Below are 26,001 nucleotides of genomic sequence, written 5' to 3'. Positions count from 1 at the left end.
TCAACACTGCAAATATTGACTCTTTGCATCAACTTCATGTAATTGTCAATAAAAGCCTTTGACACATGAAATGCTTGTAATTATACCTCAGTATTCCATAGTAACATCTGACTAAAACATTCTCAAAACTTTTAGCCACGACTATACTGCATACATATGGGATACATGACACACACACACACACACACACACACACACACACACACACACACACACACACACACTTGTAGTCGGAAGTTTACATACTTAGGTTGGAGTCATTAAAACAAATTTTTCAACCACTCCACAAATATCTTGTTAACAAACTATAGTTTTGGCAAGTCAGTTAGGACATCTACTTTGTGCATGACACAAGCAATTTTTCCAACAATTGTTTACAGACAGATTATTTCACTTATAACTCACTGTACCACAATTCCAGTGGGTCAGAGGTTTACATACACAAAATTGACTGTGCATTTAAACAGCTTCTGATAGGCTAATTGACATATTTTGAGTGAATTGGAGGTGTACCTGTGGATGTATTTCAAGGCCTACCTACAAAATCAGTGCCTTTTTGCTTGACATCATGGGAAAATAAAAATAAATCAGCCAAGACCTCAGAAAGACAAATGTAGACCTCCACAAGTCTGGTTCATCCTTGGGAGATATTTCTAAACACCTGAAGGTACCACGGTCATCTGTACAAACAATAGTACACTAGTATAAACACCATTGGACTACACAGCGTCATACTGCTCAGGAAGGAGACGCGTTCTGTCTCCTAGAGATGAACGCACGTTGGTGTGAAAAGTGCAAATTAATCCCAAAACAACAGCAAAGGACCTTGTGAAGAAGCTGGAGGAAACAGGTACAAAAGTATCTATATCCACAGTAAAACTGTATCAACATAACCTGAAAGGCCACTCAGCAAGAAGAAGCCACTGCTCTTCTAAATTATGTGGATATATTGAAGAAACATCTCAAGACATCAGTCAGGAAGTTAAATCTTGGTCGCAAATGGGTCTTCCAAATGGACAATGACCACAAGCATACTTCCAATGTTGTGGCAAAATGGCTTCAAAGTTAAGATATTGGAGTGGCCATCACAAAGCCCTGACATCAATCCTATAGAAAAGTTGAAAAAGCATGTGCGAGCAAGAAGGCTTACAAAGCTGACTCAGTTACACCAGCTCTGTCAGGAGGAATGGGCCAAAACTCACCCAACTTATTGTGGGAAGCTTGTGGAAGGCTACCCGAAAGGTTTGACCCAAGTTAAACCATTTAAAGGCAATGCTACCAAATACTAATTGAGTGTATGTAAACATCTGACCCACTGGGAATGTGAGGAAAGAAATAAAAGCTGAAATAAATCACTCTACTATTATTCTGACATTTCACGTTCATAAAATAAAGTGGTGATCCCAACTGACCTAAGACAGAGTATTTTTATTATGCTTAAATGTCAGGAATTGTGAAAAACTGAGTTTAAATGTATTTGGCTAAGGTGTATGTAAACTTCCAACTTCAACTGTATATACACTTATTTTGGAAAGGGGGGGGGGGGGGGGGCTTTATTTAACTAGCCCATTCGGTTAAGAACAAATTCTTATTTTCAATGACGGCCTAGGAACAGTGGGTTAACTGCCATGGGGATTCGGGGATTCGATCCTGCGGTTACTAGTTCAATGCTTTAGCCACTAGGCTACCTGCCGCCCCACCTGTTCTGAAAGGCCCCAGAGTCTGCAACACCTCAAAGCAAGGGGCACCACCAAGCAAGCGGCACATGAAGACCAAAGAACTCTTAAAACAGGTCAGGGTCAATGTTTTGGAGAAGTACAGATCAGGGTTGGGTTATGAAAAAATATCCAAAACATCCCACGGAGCACCATTAAATCCATTATTAAAAAATGGAAAGAATATGGCACCACAACAAACCTGCCTAGAGAGGGCCACCCACCAAAACTCATGGACCAGGCAAGGAGGGCATTAATCAGAGAGGCAACAAAGAGACCAAAGATAACCCTGAAGGAGCTGCAAAGCTCCACAGCAGAGATTGGAATATCTGTCCACTGTACCACTTTAAGCCGTACACTCCACGGAGCTGGGCTTTACAGAAGAGTGGGCAGAAAAAAGCCATTGCTTAAAGAAAAAAAAGAAAACACATTTGGTGTTTGCCAAAATGCATGTGGGAGACTCCCCAAACATATGGAAGAAGGTAGTCTGGTCAGATGAGACAAATATTTTGTTTTTTGGCCATCAAGGAAAAATCTATGTCTGGTGCAAACCCAATACTTCACATCACCCCGAGAACACCATCCCCAAAGTGAAGCATGGTGGTGGCAGCATCATGCTGTGGGAATGTTTTTTATCGGCAGGGACTGAGAAACTGGTCAGAATTGAAGGAATGCTGGATGGCGCTAAATACAAGGAAATTCTTGAGGGAGACTTGTATCAGTTTTCCACAGATTTGAGACTGGGACAGAGGTTCACCTTCCAGCAGGACAATGACACTAAGCATACTGCTAAAGCGACACTCGAGTGGTTTAAGGGGAAACATTTAAATGTCTTGGAATGGCCTAGTCAAAGCTCAGACCTCAATCCAATTGAGAATCTGTGGTATGACTTAAAGATTGCTGTACACCAGTGAAACCCATCCAACTTGAAGGAGCTAGAGCAGTTTTGCCTTGAAGAATGGGCAAAAATGCAAGTGGTTAGATGTGCCAAGCTTACAGAGACATACCCCAAGAGACTTGCAGCTGTAATTGCTGCAAAAGGTGGCTCTACAAAGTATGGACTTTGGGGGGGTGAGTAGTTACGCTCAAATTCAGCTTTGTGTCTTATTTCTTGTTTGTTTCATAATAAAAAATATTTTGCATCTTCAAAGTGGTAGGCATGTTGTGTAAATCAAATGATACAAACCCCCCCAAAAATCAATTTTAATTCCAGGTTGTAAGGCAACAAAATAGGAAAAATGCCAAGGGGGGAGAATACTTTCACAAGCCACTATATGTATCTGACTATTCACAATAATTGTATTATTGTGTGCACGTAACCATACTCGTTGATCTACAAACCAAAATTCGGAGTAAACCACCCTCCGCTTAGCCTCTTTCTCTCTGCTGGTGACAAATTGCCAGGAGCATTGCAGGAAGTAAATGCAGGAAGTGTAACCCATTAATGGAAATTATTGCGTCACAATACCAGGCAGCCATTGCAATTGTTTTTATGGGGGTTATTTTATTTTCATGACGGTCTTCATTCATAACTGTTGGTTACAAGGTTATACGGTAATTGTGCCAGCCCTAACTGTGCCATCGCATTGCATGGGTTTTTTAAATAAATCCCTTACTTGGCATATCACATGGTCATCATATCAAGCAGCTAATTTTGGCCTGGATGAAATACAATAGCCGGGATGATGTGAGGTTTACTGAGTTCTTTATCCAAAAATAGTAGCTGAAAGGGTGTGTCAAACTTGGCTGTGAAACAGAGGAATGGTAAGTGTGTGTGGTGCCAGGCATAATGAAATATGACCCGATTTGGCTTGAATCCCCTGAGATCAGTGTCTTGGGGCCACGGAGGGCCTGGGAGGCAGATAAGGACAACCCAGGACAAGGAGCCCATCTAAATGGATTAAACTAGGCCTCTTTGAAGCTGGTTCTTTTCATTGGAAGGCTATTAATGTTAATAATGAAAAGCCCAGCGTGAATACTTCCTGGCCAGGGGAAAATGAACAAAAAATGATAACCTAACAGAGAGGAACCTCTAGCGAACTTCTGACTGCTAATAAAACACTTTATCAGGGGATTAACTCTTGCTTTGTAAAAACTACACAGCCCCTCTGAGTCTATTAAATTAATGAGTCGATATACTTGGAAAGACGACTAGCTAATTTGACGTTGCATAACTTTTACTCACTTGTTCAGTTTAATCTTTATACTGAAGTGAAATTGATCAGAAAAGTAAATCCTTGTCATACATTGTGTTGCCCATGCTGCACTCCATGGCTTAATCTACAGTGCTTCCGGAAAGCATTCAGATCCCTTGACTTTTTTTAAACATGTTGTTACGTTACAGCCTTATTCTAAAATGGATAAAATAATCTATCTACACACAATACCCCATAATGACAGAGCAAAATCAGGTTTTTCGAAATGTTAGCAAATGTATTAAACAGGGGTAAAAAACGTATTTACTAGTACTTTGTAGAACTTTGTCTAAGCTTAAGATTGCTATTTAAGTGAAAATGAATTCAGCCCTAAGTCGGCCTTTTTGAAAGTGAAGTTAGTAAGTTCTTCATGTAGCCTTATCAATATACACATAATGTATGTAGCCTACTCACTATTTCAGTGTTATTTTTGCAACATTTTCCTTTATATTATTCTCTTCTCTTGAAAGTAAATCAATACATGTCAGGGGAGGGGAACTTAAAAATAAAATCAATAAAGCAAGTGGAGGCTGAATAAACTGCCATTGTGTGCAAAAGGAATGAGATTCACCAGAAATAACAACCGGAGAGAACCACAAAAAAGCAAACACATTGGATCAATCTATCCCTGATTTATCCCATAATGAGCAGAATACTGGAAGTAATGTTTCTCTCCTAAACATTAAATCAAAACCAAACAAAGACCTGCTTATAGTATGTCCCTCCATACGGCTGGCCTTTCACTTATGTAAGATTAGAAGACAGCATTAAATGTTCTCTTCAGAGATGCTCTAAATACCCAACACCTGTGGAGAGTGCAGCAAACCTTCTCAGGATTCTTCAACAACACCCCTCTATGCAAGTTGAATTCATTAAAGAGCTTTTCATCACTTTGCCTGTACAAAGATAATGTTTTATTACTGTGTGTGGAATAAAAAAATAATTTTGTGAAGAGCTCTTCTCCCAAAGATGGTCTTTGAGGGCTGTATAGTCCCTTTGAAGTTCTCGACTGTGGAACAGGGAGCAAACGGAATAACCTAATTATTACACCATTGGGTAAAAAAGCTGATGCATTTTTGTGTTATCGCCTAACAGTAACATGACAGCCTACCACATAATGAGGGCTCTAATAGGCGCTGACAGGTGAGTAAATACAGACAGCAGAGATGGTACAAGCCTGGAGGCCTCATCTCCCTCTGCTCAGTCTGGGGTTCACACTCACACAGAATCACAAGGTGACCTCCGTAAGCAGGAGTGAAAAACGGTAGCATTACAATCATATGAATGGAAACAGGAATAAATTTGAAACATAGTGACACCTGGTGAGAAGATTTCTATTTGATGACCAAAAGATGAATCTGCTCCAGCTGGTGTGAGGATTATTCAGTAATGGCTGACTCTCACCTGAAAGACCATGTAAATCCTGGATGGGATGGATAAGGATGAGAAGGATATATGCAATTGATTTTTAGCGAGCCTTTTCTGAAAGAGGAAGCCAATATTTGTTCATATCTCCCTGGAAGTCCTAATAAAACACTTTTACAAGACATTTACATGCCTTAATGCGGACAAACAGAGAGTAAATTGCCTCTGGAAGGTGAGAGCACTCCTCTTGGTGCCCCTCCAGGGGAAGACAAATGAAATGTCTATCTGCATAAAGAGTTAGGTAGGTAGGAGTGCCGTAGCAACTGGTGGGGCTAATGCCTGTCTGTTAGCTATTAGAGCAGGCTGCTGGAGCATGGAGCAGCTCTCCGTCTGACTGACTAACTGGCTCATTACTGGGGGGAGTGGGAGAGAGTTCTGACCAAGTGTTGCTCTGATGATAGCGCCGGCTAAGAGGCAATTTAAGTGGTGTGGTTCAGAGCATTGTCAGGTGTCCGAGTCCCCAGCTGGAAGCCGAGCCAGGCAGGCGGTGGCTTTATCAGAGGCAGGTGGTGTGCACACACACACACACACACACACACACACACACACACACACACACACACACACACACACACACACACACACACACACACACACACACACACACACACACACACACACACACACACACACACACACACACACACACACACACACACACACACACACACACACACACACACACAGGGTTATAATTAATTATCACACCTGCCAGATTTCACACAGACACACTTCCAGCTCCATACAGGCAGAATGTGGGGCGACAGAAAAGCATATTTGCGTGAAGCTCTAGGGCCTCATATGAATAGGAGCAGGTCAATGGAACATCAGCCTCTGCCAAAAAAAAACTTGCTGTATAGAGCTCTAAATTGTGGTGGGAGTCTGGACATCTCATAGTGCTTATTTGATAAGGCCCTCTGGCACACAGCACACACAGGTCTGACACTCTGAACAAGGGAGCACACTATTAATTACATTCTGTAGCTGATGGCTCTACGAATCTGCATCCTTTGGGGTCCAGGTCGATATTCCAGACAAAAGCAGCACGTGTTCTATTAACAGCTGCCTGGCTCATGACCAGCTTCCTTGAAAAAATATATTTTCAAAACAATAATGTATATTGTTCCAATACTGTATATCAAAATATTTAATATATCAATCTCTGTAAAAATATAAATCTACTATAGAGTTTTATTTTCCTTTGATCAGTTGGTAACTTGTCCCAACCCTGTTTTGATAAGAGCTTGGTACTGTTAGGTATCTGTGACTGATTTAGAGTGTTATGTTCAACACGTAACTTTAGTCTTCAACTAGCCAACCTTGCGGTCTCTTTCTAAAGAAAAGGCAATTTAAACTATTCTGGGCTGAAGTGCAGGCAGGCTGTGGGGGTATGAATGCTGATAGAACTCTTTCCAGAGGCTGTGTGAGTCAGAACCAACTCAATACTCCCGCTGAGAGTCCGACTTTAGTTTCACACAGAGTTCCTCAGTAATACCACACACACACACACACACACACACACACACACACACACACACACACACACACACACACACACACACACACACACACACACACACACACACACACACACACACACACACACACACACACACACACACACACACACACACACACACTACAGCTCTCCTGTTTTGAGAGCTGTGAAGCATTGAAACAGAGAAACCCCGGGAAGACAAGTCAAATGTCTGCTTGTTGAGGAGTGGAGAATCAGCTATTCAGCTGGCTTGGGGTGAAGTTCCCCCAAGGTACAGATCTCGAATCAGATCAAGAATACCCTTCCCCAATCCGAACCTTAACCATTAGTGGGTAAAATGCACAAATTCAGTGTCTAGGGGCAACTTCACCCTAATCAATTCTTCCGTCTCCTGGGCTCGCTCACCTGCTGATGGACACGTCACTGAGACAGCTGGGTGACCTGGAAATGACCTCTACAACAGAAGGCTGCTGCTCCTCAGAGGGCTCCTGCACTGGTGATGTCATCAATATGCAGAAGGCCTCTGAGTCACTGGGACTGGGATCCCTCTGTTCCTGTTCTGCTGCTTTATCTACAGAAAGGAATGGAAAAGAACATGGACAATACTAATGATCATGTCATAAAAGACTGGTAGAAAATCAATCATTGGTGAAAATGAGCTGTCAAGAATCTATGTTGGAAAACTGTCCTTGACAACCATGTCTTTTAATCTGGATCTGTCCTGTTTTAACGTTGTACACATGATGTGTGAGCAGGCTGCATGATAGATGCTAAAGTCATCCATGTCAATTTCTATCTTATATTATAGATATTTCCCCAATGTAATGTTCAAAATGCCTTTAACCACAAACAAACCACTGTGTCTTCTAGGCGGTGGGCAAAATATATGACCAGCAGTTAATGGTATTCTATGGATTATAAATATGATTACCTCTGCACATACTGACGTTTCGTTCTGTGACGGGGGATTTCCATGTAAAGCAATGAAACGCTTGATTTGTCGACAGTTAAAACACCATGTGTGTTTTTTTCTTTTCAAGATGAAAGTAAACAGAATGCTAGGTAGTGCTAGGTACTAACAGCCAATACAGCACGGGCTGGAAGCTATAGCAAGCCTCGATTGATCAATTGCCCTGCAATATCCCCAATAATTAGCATACTGTTAAGCTTCCCCAACTTAATGTTCACTCACTGATCACCGAGCTCCTCTTGCTTCACTCACTTTGATACTAGATCTTTCCTTTTATCGAAAATGAATAGGCTCCGTCATTTTGTTGGCAGCCATTGCTTTCAGTGGACTACAAGTGTGACCTTTTCCAAGACATTCAACACACTGAATCCCAAAAGAGCTTGTGGGTGTGTTGCATGTCAGCCAAAAAATATATACATAATAACTTATGCGACAAGTTATGGCAGTATGCTTCCACGTTTTATGCAATACATGTGTATCTTTTTTGGCTGACGTGCCAAAGATGAACCACACATGCAGAGGTAATAGTGTGTGTATTGACTTACAAAATTAATTGTACTCTGGGGCTGTAATTTATTCCCTGCACTACATCAGACAGCATGGGTATGGTGGTGTGCATGTTAACAAGCATCTTTAAAGGGGTATGACTAAAGACGTCAGCATGCTTCAGTTCGGCTGGGCCTAGCCGAACTCAGCAAGCCGAACCGAACGAGTGTACTCGTATATTCACTTAAGAGCTTTGCTTGAAAAAAAAGAAAAAAAAACAGCAATAGTAGTACTGTTTGCCCTTTTTGAGAAGGCGTAACAACTATACACTTTCTCAAAATAGTCGGAATTAATTTAAGCTAACTCAAGAAAACGGTCATTAATATTGACGTTCTTCAGCTGTGCCACCAGAGACTCTGGGTTCGCGCCCAGGCTCTGTCGTAACCGGCCGCGACCGGGAGGTCCGTGGGGCGACGCACAATTGGCCTAGCGTCGTCCGGGTTAGGGAGGGTTTGGCCGGTAGGGTATTTCCTTGTCTCATCGCGCACCAGCGACTCCCGTGGCGTGCCGGGCGCAGTGCGCACTTACCAGGGTTGCCAGGTGCACAGTGTTTCCTCCGACACATTGGTGCGGCTGGATGGCGCTGTGTTAAGAAGCAGTGCGGCTTGGTTGGGTTGTGTATCGGAGGACGCATGACTTTCAACCTTCGTCTCTCCCGAGCCCGTACGGGAGTTGTAGCAATGAGACAAGATAGTTGCTACTAAACAATTGGATACCACGAAATTGGGAAGAAAAAGGGGTAAAAAAAATATAACAAATATTGACTTTCTTGCCAGAGTCTTAGTTGCGCAATATTACACGATGTTTGGTGGACTATTTTTCAATAAAATGACAACGATTTTGAAGGAGTCCTACTGTTGACCAATCACCAATCACCACCGTAGACTTCCGCTCCGAACTTCGTCTTCCCTCCAGCAAAAAATGTTGTGTGCAAGAACAGCTGAAAAAAAACCTCACTGAAGTCCAAAACGAACAAAAACGCCACAAAATATCTTCATAATATATGCACGAACACTATAGAGTTCATGCATCTAACTTTTGGCTAGGAAGCATGCGGACACCTTAATGCCCACATTGAAACAACACTATAACAGAACACATTTTAGAGCCAATATGAGAGGGTTCAAATTTTATGTTTTTATTTCACCTTTATTTAACCAGGTAGGCCAGTTGAGAACAAGTTCTCATTTACAACTGCGACCTGGCCAAGATAAAGCAAAGCAGTTCGACAAAAACAACAACAGAGTTACACATGGGATAAACAAACGTTCAGTCAATAACATAATAGAAAAATCTATATACATTGTGTGCAAATGTAGTAAGATTAGGGAGGTAAGGCCATAAATAGACAGTGGCAAAATAATTTCAATTTAGCATTAAAACTGGAATGATAGATGAAGATGATGATGAGAAAGTAGGGATACTGGGGTGCAAAAGAGCAAAAATAAATAACAATATAGGGATGAGGTAGTTGGGTGGGCTATTTACAGATGGGCTGTGTACATGTGCAGTGATCGGTAAGGTGCTCTGACAGCTGATGCTTAAAGTTAAACAGGGAGATATAAGTCTCCAGCTTCAGGGATTTTTGCAATTCGTTCCAGTCATTGGCAGCAGAGAACTGGAATGAAAGGCGGCCAAAGAGGTGTTGGCTTTGGGGATGGCCAGTGAAATATACCTGCTGAAACGCGTGCTAAGGGTGGGTGTTGCTATGGTGACCAGTGAGCTGAGATAAGGCGGGGCTTTACTTAGCAAAAACGTATAGATGACTTGGAGACAGTGGGTTTGGCAACGAATATGAAGCGAGGGCCAGCCAACGAGAGCAAACATGTCGCAATGGTGGGTGGTATATGGGGCTTTGGTGATAAAACCAATGGCACTGTGATATGACATCGCCGAAGTCAAGGATTGGTAGGATAGTCAGTTTTGCAAGGGTATGTTTAGTAGCATGAAGTGAAGGAGGCTTTGTTGCGAAATAGGAACACCAATTTTATATTTAATTTTGGATTGGAGATGCTTAATGTGAGTCTGGAAGGAGAGTTTACAGTCTAGCCAGACACCTAGGTATTTGTAGGGCGGGTGCGGGCAGCGATCGGTTGAAGAGCATGCATTTAGTTTTACTAGCATTTAAGAGTAGCTGGAGGCCACGGAAGTAGTGTTGCATGGCATTGCTCGTTGGGAGGTTTGTTAACACAGTGTCCAAAGAAGGGCCAGAAGTATACAGAATGGTGTCATCTGCGTAGAGGTGGATTAAAGAATCACCAGCAGCAAGAGCGACATCATTGATATATACAGTGAAAAGAATCAGCCCAGGAATTGGACCCAGTGGCACCCCCATAGAGACTGCCAGAGGTCCGGACAACAAGCCCTCCAATTTGACACACTGAACTCTATCAGAGAAGTAGTTGGTGAACCAGAAGTTGTTGGTGAATCATTTGAGAAACCAAGGCTGTTGAGTCTGCCGATAAGAATGTGGTGATTGACAGAGTCGAAAGCTTTGGCCAGGTCGATGAAGACGGCTGCACAGTACTGTCTTTTATCAATGGCGGTTATGATATAGTTTAAGACCTTGAACGTGGCTGAGGTGTACCCATGACCAGCTCGGAAACCAGACTGCGGAGAAGGTACAGTGGGATTTGAAATGGTCAGTGATCTGTTTGTTAACTTGGCTTTTGAAGAATTTAGAAAAGGCAGGGCAGGATAGATATGGTCTGTAACAGTTTGGGTCTAGTGTCTCCCCCATTGAAGAGGGGGATGACCGCGGCAGCTTTCCAATCTTTAGGAATCTCAGACAAAACAAAAAAGAGTTTGAATAGGCTAGTAATAGGGGTTGCAACAATTGCAGCGGATAATTTTAGAAAGAGATGGTCCAGATTGTCTAGTCCAGTTGATTTGTAAGGGTCCAGATTTTGCAGCTCTTTCAGAACATCAACTATCTGGATTTGGGTGAAGGAGAAGCGGGGGGGGGGCTTGGGCAAGTTGCTTCGGGGGGTGCAGAGCTATTGGCTGGGGTAAGGGTAACCAGGTGGAAAGCATGGACAGCCGTAGAAAAATGCTTATTGAAATTCTAAATTTCTGTAGATTATCGGTGGTGACAGTGTTTCCTAGCCTCAGTGTAGTGTGCAGCTGGGAGGAGGTGTTCTTATTCTCCATGGACTTTACAGTGTCCCAAAACATTTTGAGATTTGTGCTACAGGATGCAAATTTCTGTTTGAAAAAGCTAGCCTTTGCTTCCCTAACTGACTGTGTATATTGGTTCCTAACTTCCCTGAAAAGTTGCATATCGCTGGGGCTATTCGATGTTAATGCAGTACGCCACAGGATGTTTTTGTGCTCGTCAAGGGTAGTCAAGTCTGGAGTGAACCAAAGACTATATCTGTTCTTAGTTCTACATTTTTTGAATGGGGCGCTTATTAAAGATGGAGAGAAAAGCACTTTTAAAGAGCAACCAAGCATCCTCTACTGAAGGGATGAGGTCAATATCTTTCCAGGATACCCGGGCCAGGTCGATTAGAAAGGCCTGCTCGCTGAAGTGTTTTAGGGTGCGTTTGACAGTGATGAGGGGTGGTCGTTTGACCATGGACCCATTACGGATGCAGGCAATGAGGCAGTGATCGCTGAGATCCTGGTTGAAGACAGCAGAGGTGTATTTAGAGGGCTATTTGGTCAGGATGATATCTATGAGGGTGCCCGTGGTTACAGATTTAGAGTTGTATCTGGTAGGTTCCTTGATAATTTGTGTGAGATTGAGGGCATCTAGTTTAGATTGTAGGACGGCCGGGGTGTTAAGCATATCCCAGTTTAGGTCACCAAATAGTAGGAACTCAGAAGACAAATGGGGAGCAATCAATTCACATATGGTGTCCAGGGCACAGCTGGGGGCTGAGGGGGGTCTATAACAAGTGGCAACAGTGAAAAACGTATTTCTGGAAAGGTGGATTTTTAAAAGTAGAAGCTCGAACTGTTTGGGCACAGACCTGGATAGTATGACAGCCTGTAGAGTTCTATCTCTGCAGTAGATTGCAACTTCACCCCCTTTTGCAGTTCTATCTTGGCGGAAAATGTTGTAGTTGGGGATGGAAATTTCAGAATTTTTTGTGGCCTTCCTAAGCCAGGATTCAGACACGGCTAGGACATCAGGGTTGGCGGAGTGTGCTGAAGCAGTGAATAAAACAAACTTAGGGAGGAGGCTTCTGACGTTATCATGCATGAAACCAAGGCTTTTACGGTTGCACAAGTCAACAAATGAGAGCACCTGGGGAATAGGTGTGGTACTGGGGGCTACAGGGCCTAGGTTAACCTCTACATCACCAGAGGAACAGAGGAGGAGTAGGATAAGGATATGGCTAAAGGCTATAAGAACTGGTCGTCTAGTGCGCTGGGAACAGAGAATAAAAGGAGCAGATTTCTGGGCGTGGTAGAATAGAGTCAGGGCATAATGTACAGACGAGGGTATGGTAGGGTGTGTGTACAGTGGAGGTAAGCCTCGGCACTGAGTGCCGATGAGAGAGATTGCATCTCTGGGGGCACCAGTTAACCCAGGTGAGGTCTCCGCATGTGTGGAGGGTGGGACAAAAGAGCTACCTAAGGCATGTTGAGCGGGACTGGGAGCTCTACAATGAAATAAAACAAAAAGTACTAACCGAGACAGCAGTCGACAAGGCATATTGACATTAGAGATAGGCATAAAGCAATCACGGGTGTTGATCGGGAGAGCTAAGACAGCAATGGATAAATGGCGATAAATAGGCAGAGAGGGTCAGTTAGGTACGTACAGGACCTGAGTTCGAGGCTGGGGCCGACAGACAAACAAAAAGAGGTACCGAGTTAGTGAATAGTCCAGCAGGCATCAGCTGTGTAGCCGAGTGATCATATTTGTCCAATGAGCAGCAATAGGTGAGTCAGGGAGCCGTTCGGTAGTCACTACTACACTAAGGGAGTGTGCGACAACGGCGTTCAGAAAGCTAGCGGGCCGTGGCTAGCGGATGGGTCTTTGGCGACATCGCAATGGAAATGCCTGTTGAAATTACATTGGACGATTACGTCGGCAGACCAGTCGTGAGGGATCGTCGGGACTCTGTGTCAACAATAAAGGGTCCAGGCCAATTGGCAAAAGAGGTATTGTAGCCCAATAAGTTAGCTGGTATATGGACCTAGCTCAAGGCTAGCCCAAGGTTAACTGGTGCTTGCTTCAGGACAGAGGCGTTAGCTAACAGTAGCCATGCGATTGCAGCTAGCTAGCTGGGATGATCCGAGGTAATGGTCCAGAGCTTGCGGCAGGAATCCGGTGATGTGGTAGAGAGAAGCAGTCCGATATGCTCTGGGTTGATATTGTGCTGTGCAGACTGGCAGGTATTGTCCGAGCTAAAGCTGGCTGGTGTCCTAGCTAAAGGTGAAGACTGCTAACCGTGGCTAACAAAGACTGATAGCTAGTAGCTAGTTAGCTGGCTAGCTACTGATGGAGGTTCCAGTTATAAGGAATAAAAATAGCAGATCTGTACCACATTGGGTGAGGCGGGTTGCAGGAAAGTATATTTAGTTGGTAGATAGAAAGCGAGATTAAAGTATATATGGAAAAAAAATGACTTTTTACACGGGATAAGACAAAGACAAACACACGTCCAACTGCTACACCATCTTGGAATTTCACACAAGATGCAAAGGATAAAAAAACATTTTGGGGAGAAAACAGCCTTGTGGCCATGCTGCTGGGTGTATAGCTGAACCCTGGCCCTGATCAACTGTGACCACCTGAAGAGGAGCCATCAGAGGTCTGGGGCTGAGTGACGATGTGAAGGTTGTGATAGCAAATCCCCCTGAACAGGAATACAGAGAGGATTCTTCATATAGAAACCGTCCCTGCTTCTCTCTCCTTTTGTAAGTTGCTTATGGACTATGAGCTCTGCTGGGGAGGCTGGGGCTGTAAGATATTCCGTGGCGACGGTGCTAACCCGTTTAATCCCCTCAACATGTTAAATGAGGGTTATGGTGGTACCTGCAGAGCTGGAGCCCGCTCTCCGGTCCTCCTCTACTCCCTCATCCCTCACTTTCTGTTTCATCTCCCTCTTCCTGGTCTTTTCCAGGCGACCCCGGACCTGGGCGATAAGGCGGGAGAACTCACTGTTATGCTGCTTCCCTGCAATACAGATGAGGAGAGGTAAGAATCCAGGCGAGGCATGCAGAGATCAGACATGCACATACACAGTAACACACGTAAGCAGACAGATCCTGTTTCTGAATGTTGCATAGAGGGATAACTGCAGTTTGATTCCCTTTTATACAAAAACCCACATCCAAACACAGAGAAACAAGCATGGTTTAAGACCCAGATACATCAAGGCACCTATCATACAAACTCCCTCCTGCTTATTATATCATAACTAGAGGCACGCCCTCTGGAAGATAACCAATGTTAATGTAAGGTCTGGTGTGTTAGAATACAGGACCCCTCTCTGAGTACATTGTTGAAAACAGCCGTGTATTCAGTTGCAGTGATGGTAAAGGACAGTGTGTCATGGGAGGTTTGTGAGGATGTTTTTGTTTTAAATAGCAGAAGAAAAAAGACCAAGGTTTTACTAATATGATAGACAGACGAGGGTGAGCTCCATAAAAAGGCCTCTCCGAGAGCTTATCAGCCTACACAGAAACAGTTAAATGATAAGAGATCAAATTAAACCGCAAGTTTCTGCTGGAAAAACAAACTCATTAAAACATTAGCTAAACCACAAATGAAAACCAATACGATTAAGGCAGACAAAGCTATTGGATCAAGTCAGCAGAAGGCATTCAAGTTGAGTGCAGAAACAGACGGGTTCAATTCAGCCAAAAAAAATTAAAAAATTAAAAAAATACAATAATAGAACTGAGCACAAACTCCAGAGAATGTAAAACAAAGAGTATGAAATCACAATTTCAGGGCTTTTATTGCAAAACAATGGATCTGAGAGAAACAAAAAGCACATGCTATCCTAAAAATATTTATACTCAGACCTTATACCTGGATACAGATTTGACTGAAAATATGTTTCATTCTAGGATTGGGTGACATGGCCAAAATATAATTTTATTTTGTTTTTTGGCAGTATTTTTTGTTTCTGAATAATAAAAGTACTAAATATGCTTTATGAGTAGTTCATGACCCTAATGTGGCAACACAAATACGTGATTTCAATGGGGCTTTCTCCATTCTGATTGTTTATACGGTTCAATCCAACAAACGAAAATAGCTAGCTAGCTAACATATTCATGTTTCGCCTATCCCAGTGTTGCCTATTTAGCGACTTTGTTACGCATTTTTCTGAGTTTTCAGGCGCCTCCAGCTCCTTTTATTTGGGAGTTTTGCCACAGAGAGTTTCTATGGTTTTGATAACATTGATCGACGTTGCCCACTCAATTCTAGCGATTAGCATTAGACAAACTAGCAAATCAAATCAAATTTTATTTGTCACATGCGCCGAATACAACAACCTTACAGTGAAATGCTTACTTGCAGGCCCTACCTCTTAAGTCTACCCCCTCCTTTTTCGAACATTCTGTTAAAAATCGCGCAACTTTTCAGCGTCCTGCTACTCATGCCAGGAATATAGTATATGCATATGATTAGTATGTGTGGATAGAAAACACTCTGAAGTTTCTAAAACTGGTTAAATCACGGCTGTGACTATAACAGATCGTGTGTTTCATCGAAAAGCGCAAGAAAAACTGCTCTCTGAAAGCTAAAAATAATTTCCATGCGTCCCTTTCATGGGTTGTTAAAAGGGCACAAAATTAATTATGGACCTGCATGCAATTCCTACAGATTCCACACGATGTCGCCATTGTCGTCATTTTCCAGGGACTTTTTTGTTGGTAAATCCAACTAACTGGATTCAATTTCTTCCGGTCTCCGCCAGGATGTTGTGAAGTGCACATTGGCAACCATTGATTTGAAGACGAGGAGCTATTGAATACACATCGCCCTGTAAATCATTTTGATAGATTATAAACGTTTACTAATACCTAAAGTTGGATTACAAAAGTATTTCGAAGTGTTTTGTGAAAGTTTATCGTCGACTTTTTTAATTTTAAAAAATGACGCTGCGTTTTAAAACAATGTTTTTTTCTGAATTACACAGCTTCCATAGAAAGCTATTTTGGGTATATATGGACCGATTTAAACGAAAAAATAGTGATGTTTATGGGGCATATAGGAGTGCCAAGAAAGAAGCTCGTCAAAGGTAATGAATGTTTTATATTTTATTTCTGCGTTTTGTGTAGCGCCGGCTACACTAAATCTTTGTTTACGTCGCATTCAGGCATTTTGGGGTGTTGCATGCTATCAGATAATAGCTTCTCATGCTTTCGCCGAAAAGCATTTTAAAAATCTGACTTGTTGGCTAGGTTCACAACGAGTGTAGCTTTAATTCAATACCCTGCATGTGCATTTTGATGAACGTTTGAGTTTTAACGAGTACATTTAGCATTTAGCGTAGCGCATTTGCATTTCCAGGTGTCTACTTGAGACATCTGCGTCTCAAGTAGGAGCAAGAAGTTAACCAACAATACAGTTAAGAAAAATAAGTGTAAAGTGAAAAATAGATAACTAAAAATGTTTCATAAAAAGTAACAAATAATTAAACAGCAGGAGTAAAATAACAATAGCGAGGCTATATACAGGGGCTTTTAAGAAGCCTTTTGGACCTAAGACAGTAGTTTGCAGACAGTAAGATACACAAACTAATAATGTAGTTATAGAACGCTTGTAGAAAGCAGCATCGCTGTCACCAACGTCTTTCTGCATCTATCTGACCATGCAGACCAGACAGCAGAGTGAACTGCATGAAAGTTGAGCAACTGGTTTTTCCTTGAGTGACAGGGGTCAGGGCATGGTGTGGGAAGTGGCATGCAGTAGGAGGAGAGGGAGAAAGACTACATGTAGCAAACGGAGTAAAGTATTAAACGGACATTACAAGCACTGGAGTTGCGCATCACATTTAACAAACCCAACATTGAAATACCATTATAGAAGGCAAAGTAAAAACTCAAACCGGTCTGTGCGTCAAATACTGGTACATAGTAAAATAAGGTACTGTACAGCCCTATTTTATTATTGTGCAAATTAAACTCCTCATATCATGTGTCCTGTCAATACAACTTAGGCCCAAAGTAGTCCAGATTAAACACAGAACACACGCACCCGGGCCAGAATTCAATTACAACCGCCTGTAGGTAAGTGATTTCATTATGAGATTCCTTTCCTCTGACATGCATGTTATAGCCGTGTAATGCAGGACATTGTGTTCTCTCAGCCTGAGCACAACTAACCTCCACTCACCTCTGATGATCTGACTATGCGACTACAGCAGATCATCTGGATAGATCCTCTGGAATCTGCTCAGAAGAATCTCATTCTGATCACTATCATATCTTGTACAGAAAACCAGTATATACATTTAAATAAATCCCTAAGACCAGACCAGAAATGAGTTCTCATTCTCCCATTAAAGGACATAGTAGATACTGTGAATCCTCATTTTCTGAAAGCACTGGACCCTGGCTGCAGCCGCTTAGGCCAGCCTTGTGGCACCTAACATTCCAGCAGGTCCAATGTTTACAGTAAATTTAGTTGAGGTGTGTGTGTTTGTGGGGATGCTGGTGCTCTACAGCTGCATGGTCCTACTGCATGGTCCGCATTAGCCCTCCATTTCATGCCACCTTTCCCTGAACCCCAACTCAGCAGTACTGTTCTGTTTGCACATGTATTGTAAAGTAAGCCCAAGGTGCCAGATTCCCCAACTTGAGATATTCAGCTGCAGAACACTGATACATTTCACCGGTTTGCTTGCTTATCCGCAGACTTCACAAAGCAAGAACAAAAAAGGGCTATCATTGCGTTTTGGATTCCGAGGCATAAATATTTAAAACAAAATACACTCATTTTTCTTTTTACTCTGATTAGGCCTACAAGATCGGTGACTGAATCAGACTTCGTGACTTGGCTTTGACAGGTTTCCACCTTGAAGAGTCTCGAATGCGTACACTAAATGAAGGTCAAAGAACATACATGTTATTGAACATGTTCTGATGACATTGAATATTTAAATATTTTGGGAGGAATAAAAATAGAACTACACCATTCAGTTAGAGCAGTATTCAGAGCCAAGGTGAATGCTCACAATCCATGGGTTGATTACTCACCACATGGCTCATTTACATGTCAATACAAGACCCTGCACATGGCTATTTGTTGGGTTTGATATAACGACAAGCTATTTAACGTTCATTCTGCATATTACATGAAGCAAATTATAGTTTAATTTAATTAATTTCCACCACTTGTTTGTTCTGTAGACAGGGGTGTTCTATGTAAAGAATGAATGCTAATTCGTACAATGCCTGCTACCAAAGTATTGTAGCTAAAGAAATCAGTTTCATATGCAGCCCCAGAGCGACAAACCACTTTCTTGGCTGTAGTTTGAGTCTGAGCTGTAATGAAGAAAGAACAGTTGCATGGAGAAATATAGATCATTATCAAACCAGTAATTTACATCTAAATGAGCTCAAGACCTGGTATCTGTTCCAAATATTATCTGTGTGACATACTGTCAGCAATTCTTGAAGACCCATAGTGCTGCCTTGCTTGTTCCAGTAACTGACTTAAAGCGGAGGACATCTTCCTCAGTAGCACAAGGATTGTCTCCAGGAAATGCCATGTTTGATGTGACTCCAATCATGGCGTCACCTCCTTATAGGTAAACCGTCCGTCAACCACACAACGACAGCTCTATGGGCAACTTGAGCAAATGTCACCACTGATAAAATTTCACAACGACCTGCCTCCAAACATGGGTTCAGCTGCACAAAGAGAAAGAGAGAAAAAGGGAGCAGAGAAGAAAGAAGAGAAGATCATCATCACCATTATCTGGCCTTATTGTCTCAGGCTTTGATCCAGCTCAGGAGAGCAGCTTTCATGGACAACATCAAACAGATGTCTTTAATGGTGAAACTTCCAAAATACTACTTGATGGCAGGAGGGCAAATAGTCTTTAAGAGAATAGAAAAATAATGGGTGTGCAAAACTGTGGATTCATGGAGGCATACGAGAGGGCTATATGTTATTTGATGGCATAAAGACCGAAATAAATTGGGGTTTAATCAGTTTGAGGTGAAATTGCGGCTTCTGGAAATCAGAATGACAGAAAGACAAGATGGTTGTCAGAGTTGACAGAAAAAGGCAAGTGTTTTTTTCTAATACCTTATTAAACATTTTGGTCTCTAAACGAAAATGTTCTAGCAACAGTTCAATAAAAGATGGAACATGCTAGTAGATACCATCTGGCTTTTTGCAGGGTTTTTTGGCGCTCCCTTGTGTACTAAGCCGGTAATACTGTAAATCCTGGGATGAGAGAAGAACGGTATGACGATATGAAAAACTCTATTAGTTGCTGCATTCAAAGTCAGCCACTAGATGGCACCATATCACACCAGGGCTATAATAACTGAACAGATGCACATGGGGCCATGAAATTTGGTATGTGAAACTTATGTACATGTCCTTAGAAGCTGTGTGAATATCGTCACTGCAACCTTAGATGGCTGCACCAGACCAGTTGGTTGCACTATAAATGTCATTAGCATCAGTGGCACCATAAGATACTAGAGCAATAACTATTGATCAAGTGGACTGTGTCTCGTGCAAATTAATGTTAGATTTAAATTATGCAGATGAATGTGAAATATTGTGAAAATAACGCTGAACATATTTCAAATATCTTAGAGACACAAGTTGACTGCAGGTATTTATTTAAGAGGCTACAAATATTAAAATGAATAGAAAAATTCAAAAGAAAAGGTTTAAACGGTATTGATGGTATTGACAAACCATACCGTGGCTATTTCCAAATACCCGGTATACGGTACAATGCACTCGGAAAGTATTCAGACCGCTTGAATTTATCAAAAGAAAATTGCATTACAGCTTTTTTGCACTCAATCTATACACAAAACCCCATAATGACAAAGCAAAAACATATTTTACACATATTTATTACGAATAAAAAAATGAAATTATTCCTTACATAAGTATTCAGACAATTTACTCAGTACTTTGTTGAAGCACCTTTGGCAGCGATTACAGCCTCAAGTCTTTTTGGGTATAATGCTATAAGCTTGGCACATCTGTATTTGGGGAGTTTCTCCCATTATTCTCTGCAGATCCTCTCAAGCTCTGTCAGGCTGGATGGGGAGCGTCGCTGAACAGCTATTTTCAAGTCTCTTCAGAGAGGTTTGATCGGATTCAAGTCCAAGCTCTGGCTGGGCCACTCAAAGACATTTAGAGACTTGTCCCGAAGCCACTCCAGCGTTGTCTTGGCTGTGTACTTAGGGTCGTTGTCCTGTTGTTAGGTGAACCTTCACCCCAGTCTGAGGCCCTGAGAGCTCTGGAGTTTTTTTAAATCAAGGATCTCTCTGTACTTTGCTCCGTTCATCTTTACCTCGATCCTGACTAGTATCCTAGTCCCTGCCGCTGAAAAATATCCCCACAGCATGATGCTGCCACCACCATGCTTCAACGTAGGGATGGTAATAGGTTTCCTCCAGACATGATGTAAGGTGCCATTAATACAGGTAACGAGTGGAGGACAGAGGAGCCTCTTAAAGAAGAAGTTACAGGTCTGTGAGAGCCAGAAATCTTGCTTGTTTGTAGGTGACCAAATACTTATTTTCCACCATAGTTTGCAAATAAATTCATTAAAAATCCTACAATGTGATTTTCTGGATTTTTTCTCCTCATTTTGTCTGTCATAGTTGAAGTGTACCTATGATGAAAATTACAGGCCTCTCTCATATTTTTAAGTGGGAGAACTTGCACAATTGGTGGCTGACTAAATACGTTTTTTGCCCCACTGTACATCTACCTCCAACACTCCAGTATCCCTGCACACTGTAAATATAGTATTGGAACTGATTGTTGATGTATGTATTGTTGGGTTTTGAGTTTTCAAGAAAGACATTTCACTGACATGAGCTGATTGAGGACTACAGGAAATGGAGGACAGAGCACAGCCCCATTCATATTGATGAGACTGTAGTGGAGTGGGTCGAGAGCTTCAAGTTCTTTGGTGTCCACTTCACTAAGGATCTATCATGGTCCACACACACCAGCATAGTCATGAAGAGGGCACGACAATGGCTCTTCCCCCTAGGGGGGCTGAAACAGTTCTACAGTTTCACCATTGAGAGCATGACTGGCTGCAACACCGCTTGGTATGGCAACTGCTTGACCTACGACCGCAAGGCACTAGAGGGTGGTGCGTATTGCCCAGTACATCACTGGGGTCGAGTTCCCTGCCATCCAGGACCTCTATACCAGGCGGTGTCAGAGCAAGGCCCTAAAAATGGTCAAAAACTCCAGCCACCCAATTCATAGACTGTTCTCTGCTACCGCACGGTAAGCGGTACCGATGCACCAAGTCTGGAACCAACAGGACCCCAAACAGTCTCTACCCCAAGCCATAAGACTGCTAAATAGTTATTTAAATAGTTAACCAAATAGCTACTCGGACTATCTGCATTGACACTTTTTGCACTAACTTTTATTACTGATAAAATGCGCTGCTGCTACTGTTTATTATCTGTCCATTTATTCCTAGTTATATGTACATATCTACCTCAATTACTTCTTACCCCTGGGACATTGCTATATACACAGTGTACCGAGTCAAAGTTATCGTTGTGTATTTATTATAGTGTGTTTTACTTTTCTATTATTTCTCTATTTTCTTTCTCTCTGCATTATTGGAAAGAGCCAACAAGTAAGCATTTCACTGTTAGTCTACACCGGTTGTTTACAACGCATGTGACAAATACAATTTTATTTAGATTTGATTGCCTCAGTACAAATAAGTGGCTTATTATGCATCTCAGATGTTTGATGAATGAGAAACATATGCAGAGGAAAATAGTGTATGAGGTACATATGATGTTATACACTGTATAGTGTATATGTTAAGAAGTGTGGAGCCACAATCATTTCAGTGTGCCCCTGGGAAGGCCCTGGGCTGACAGATTACTACCATAACCTGCCAAGGGCACAGGAGCAAGCTGCAGCTTACTTTTGAGGGGAAATAATAACACTGGTCTCCATTGACAGAGATCTGTTTGGTTTGGCATTGTTCGATGGTCCAGCTATTCAATAATACAACAGTAACACACTGAGGGTGGAAGGTACATTCATTAAGAGTGGCAATCTTTCTCACGTTTGGAAGCGATAGCGAGACTGCTTCAACCTACTGCATGTGGCCAGCACTCTGTGTTCCTGTGTATGCGTGTGTCTATATCTGTCTGTCTGTCTACTGTGTGTTAGTGTTGCACGGTATACCGGTACCAAGGTAATATCACGGTACTAAAACGTCATGATACCAACATTTTAGAATACCGTAGTACCATTTAATATGATACTACCAAATATATTTTAGCTCAACCAAAGTAAAGATCCCGCTGATTCCTCTTATAAAATGTTAATACAGTTTTGTATATAAAATTCTGTTGAATATTTTTAAGCAAACTAGTCTCTGGTAAGTGTCGGTGAGCCATAACTCACCTGCTTCTCTCCATCTGCTCTTCCTGCACATCTATTCCTCAATCAGTTTAAAAAAATAAAATTGGTCTGTGACAGCACACGGGGATGTATTCCCTGATGAGTCTTCTGTTGTTACATTTGTACATTTGATACACAGGAGCAGCATGCAGAGCTGATATAACAAAGAGCACAGGCCAGTCGGAGTAGGCTTTGCAAGTTCGCTGACAGGGAGGACAAATAGAGTACCACTGCGCAACAGGTATGCTTGCAGCTTCACAGCAAAGTCTCTAGCTCAAACAGTAAAACTAAATATGACCCATATTACTGGAGCTACATTTTTTGTGCGCATTTTATACAATTTCACAAACCATGTCACCGGCCATTTTAAATAAATTATGGGTCACTAAGTATTGGTTTGATAAACAACATTGTTCTGTCATGTTACCTAGCTAATAACCTGCTAACTTGACAGTAGTTCTAGGCAAATTTGATTGGCACAAGAAGAAAGGAAATGTGTCTGCTTCACTACTCATAACATGGGCTTCGAAAGGTACTGTAGGAATCATATAGGCCGAATGGATGCCTAAACTATATCAAAAATCTCTCTTTCTGGTGCTCCTTAAATTCTGTTTGGTGCCTAACGTTTTTAAAGTTGGGAGCAGCGTGTGTATGCGTTTGTGGGAGAGAGAATGGCGTGTGTGTTTATGAGAGAGAGGGAGACAGATTGTGTGAGGGAGGGACAGTCTGTGTGGCTCTGTTTACTGAAGAGTAAAGGTTTCATGCAGTGTTTTTCCCTTCCTGTCACAATGACATTCAGATCGTTATGAATATACAGTGCATTCGGAAAGTTTTCAGACCCCTTGCATTTTTCCACATTTTGTTGTGTTACAGCCTAATTCTAAAATGGATTCAATTGTTTTTTTCCCCCTCAATCTACCCACAATGACAAAGCAAAGTATTCAGACCCTTTACTCAGTACTTTGTTGAAGCACATTTGGCAGCGATTACAGCCTCGAGTCTTCTTGGGTATGACGCCACAAGCTTGACACACTTGCATTTGGGGAGTTTACCCCATTCTTCTCTGCAGATCCTCTCAAGCTCTGTCAGGTTGGATGAGGAGCATCACTGCACAGCTATTTTCAGGTCTCTCCAGAGAGGTTTGATCAGGTTTAAGTCTGGGCTCTGGCTGGGAAAGACTCAAAGACTCAAAGACATTCCGAGACTTGTCCCAAAGTCACTCCTGCGTTGTCTTGGCTGGATGCTTAGGGTCGTCGTCCTGTTGGAAGGTGAAACTTCGTCCCAGTCTGAGTTCCTGAGCGCTCTGGAGCAGATTTTCATCAATCTCTCTGTACTTTGCTCCGTTCATCTTTCCATTGATCCTGACTAGTCTCCCAGTCCCTGCAGCTGAAAAATATACACACATCATGATGCTGCCACCATGCTTCACCGTAGGGATGGTGCCAGGTTTCCTTCAGACATGACGCTTGGTATTCAGGCCAAAGAGTTCAATCTTGGTTTCATCAGACCAGAGAATATTGTTGTTTTCTCGTGGTCTGAGTACTTTAGGTGCAAACACCAAGAGGGCTGCCATGTGTCTTTTACGGAGAAGTGGCTTCCGTCTGGCCACTCTACCACACAGGCATGATTGGTGGAGTGCTGCAGAGATGGTTGTCCTTCTGGAAGGTTCTCCCATCTCCGCAGACAAACTCTGGAGCTCTGTCAGAATGACCATTGGGTTCTTGGTCACCTCCCTGACCAAGGCCCTTCTCCCTCCATTGCTCAGTTCAGTCAGGTCTAGGAAGAGTCTTGCTGGTTCCAAACTTCTTCCATTTAAGAATGATGGAGGCCACTGTGTTCTTGGGGACCTTCAATGCTGCAAAACATTTTTGGTACTCTTCCACAGATCTGTGCCTCGACACAATCCTGTCTCGGTGCTCTACGGACAATTCCTTCAACCTCATGGCTTGGTTTTTGCTCTGACATGCACTGTCAACTGTGGGACCTTATATAGACAGTTGTGTACCTTTCCAAATCATGTCCAACCAATTGAATTTACCACATGTGGACTCCAATCAAGTTGTAGAAACATCTCAAGGTGTTGTATTGAGTAGAAAACATTTTGTGTAGCACGTACATTAAGAAAACGGTAACAAGAGTCAGGGGACGGGGCGAACAGGACTCTAGGACACTAAATGTTTTCCCTGTGGTATCGCGATACTACTTGCGCGGGCCGACCCTGGCCTGACGGATCAGTTATCACAGCACACCAGCTATTTATAGAACACCCCTCTGTGAGGTGCCATTAATATTTCAATATCCCTCTTTCTCAAAGTTAGCTCCACCAAGCTCTTTCTAGTTCCTCCCACCTTTCATCCTCCTCTTGCTATCACAGCACTTTAACTAACAAACTCTCTCTCTCCCTCTGTCCGGTAAAGCAAACACAATCTGGCTCAGTTTCCTCCTGCTGGGTAAAGTCTATTACTTTTCAGAGTTATTCCCTAAAGAGACACTGAAACACCCCAGCAAACCTAAATGGTTTCCCCCCTCTTCATGTCTGCTGCAGTGACAGTCCCTGATGCTTAATCACATCTACAGCACATCTCCACTCCCTCAGGTGCACTTTCAAACAGCCCCTCCAGACAGAGACCTTCTCAGATATAGAGTAACACAGCTATCAGGGGAGCGTATGGTCTTCCTGGCGATTCTCTCCGCCGGAGTTGGTCCTTAGCCATACGAGGGCCTCCCCACATAATGAAGCAGGATCAACGATGCAAACCTGTTGCACTCCCACTATTTTGATCCAATCTGTGAATGTGAGAGCCACTCCTCTTCTCTTGGGTTGTGGCCTGATTCACTTCACAGCTCTCAGCTTTTTCTGCTAAACTGCAACAAGGACTAAAGTGAGTGCACCACTCTGGTGGAATGGACTGCAATGACTAAGCACTCTGAACTATTAACGGACACTACAGTGTTTCAGAATCTAAGACTGCACCAGTGCAAATGCAAACACAAGAGTGAGAATACACTCAGAGCCCAGTGATGCTGCTAAACTAAACTATTTCCATGCCAATCCCTCACCAGGAGTAATCATTCAGATT

The 26,001-nt window shown here is 42.5% G+C and overlaps 1 protein-coding gene across 5 annotated transcripts in view; it reads right to left on the bottom strand.

Moving 5' to 3' along the window:
• LOC139371042 (RAD18 E3 ubiquitin protein ligase) overlaps nt 1-26,001 on the bottom strand; it is a 72,524-nt gene that overhangs the window by 21,041 nt on the left and 25,482 nt on the right. For 3 of the 5 annotated variants that reach the window (XM_071111081.1, XM_071111080.1, XM_071111084.1), the window contains exons 10-11: nt 14,342-14,482; nt 7,239-7,404 (exon numbers count right to left, since the gene is read on the bottom strand). In XM_071111081.1, coding sequence (XP_070967182.1) covers nt 7,239-7,404; nt 14,342-14,482 — 307 coding nt within the window. The remainder of the gene's footprint in view (nt 1-7,238; nt 7,405-14,341; nt 14,483-26,001) is intronic. The other 2 variants (XM_071111083.1, XM_071111082.1) reach the window with 1 other exon arrangement.

The sequence above is a fragment of the Oncorhynchus clarkii genome, chromosome 17 (genome assembly GCF_045791955.1).
Source record: "Oncorhynchus clarkii lewisi isolate Uvic-CL-2024 chromosome 17, UVic_Ocla_1.0, whole genome shotgun sequence".
NCBI classification, from domain to species: Eukaryota; Metazoa; Chordata; class Actinopteri; order Salmoniformes; family Salmonidae; genus Oncorhynchus; species Oncorhynchus clarkii.
The sequence above is the reverse complement of the archived record's forward strand: the minus strand, read 5'-3'. Positions and strand labels throughout refer to the sequence as shown.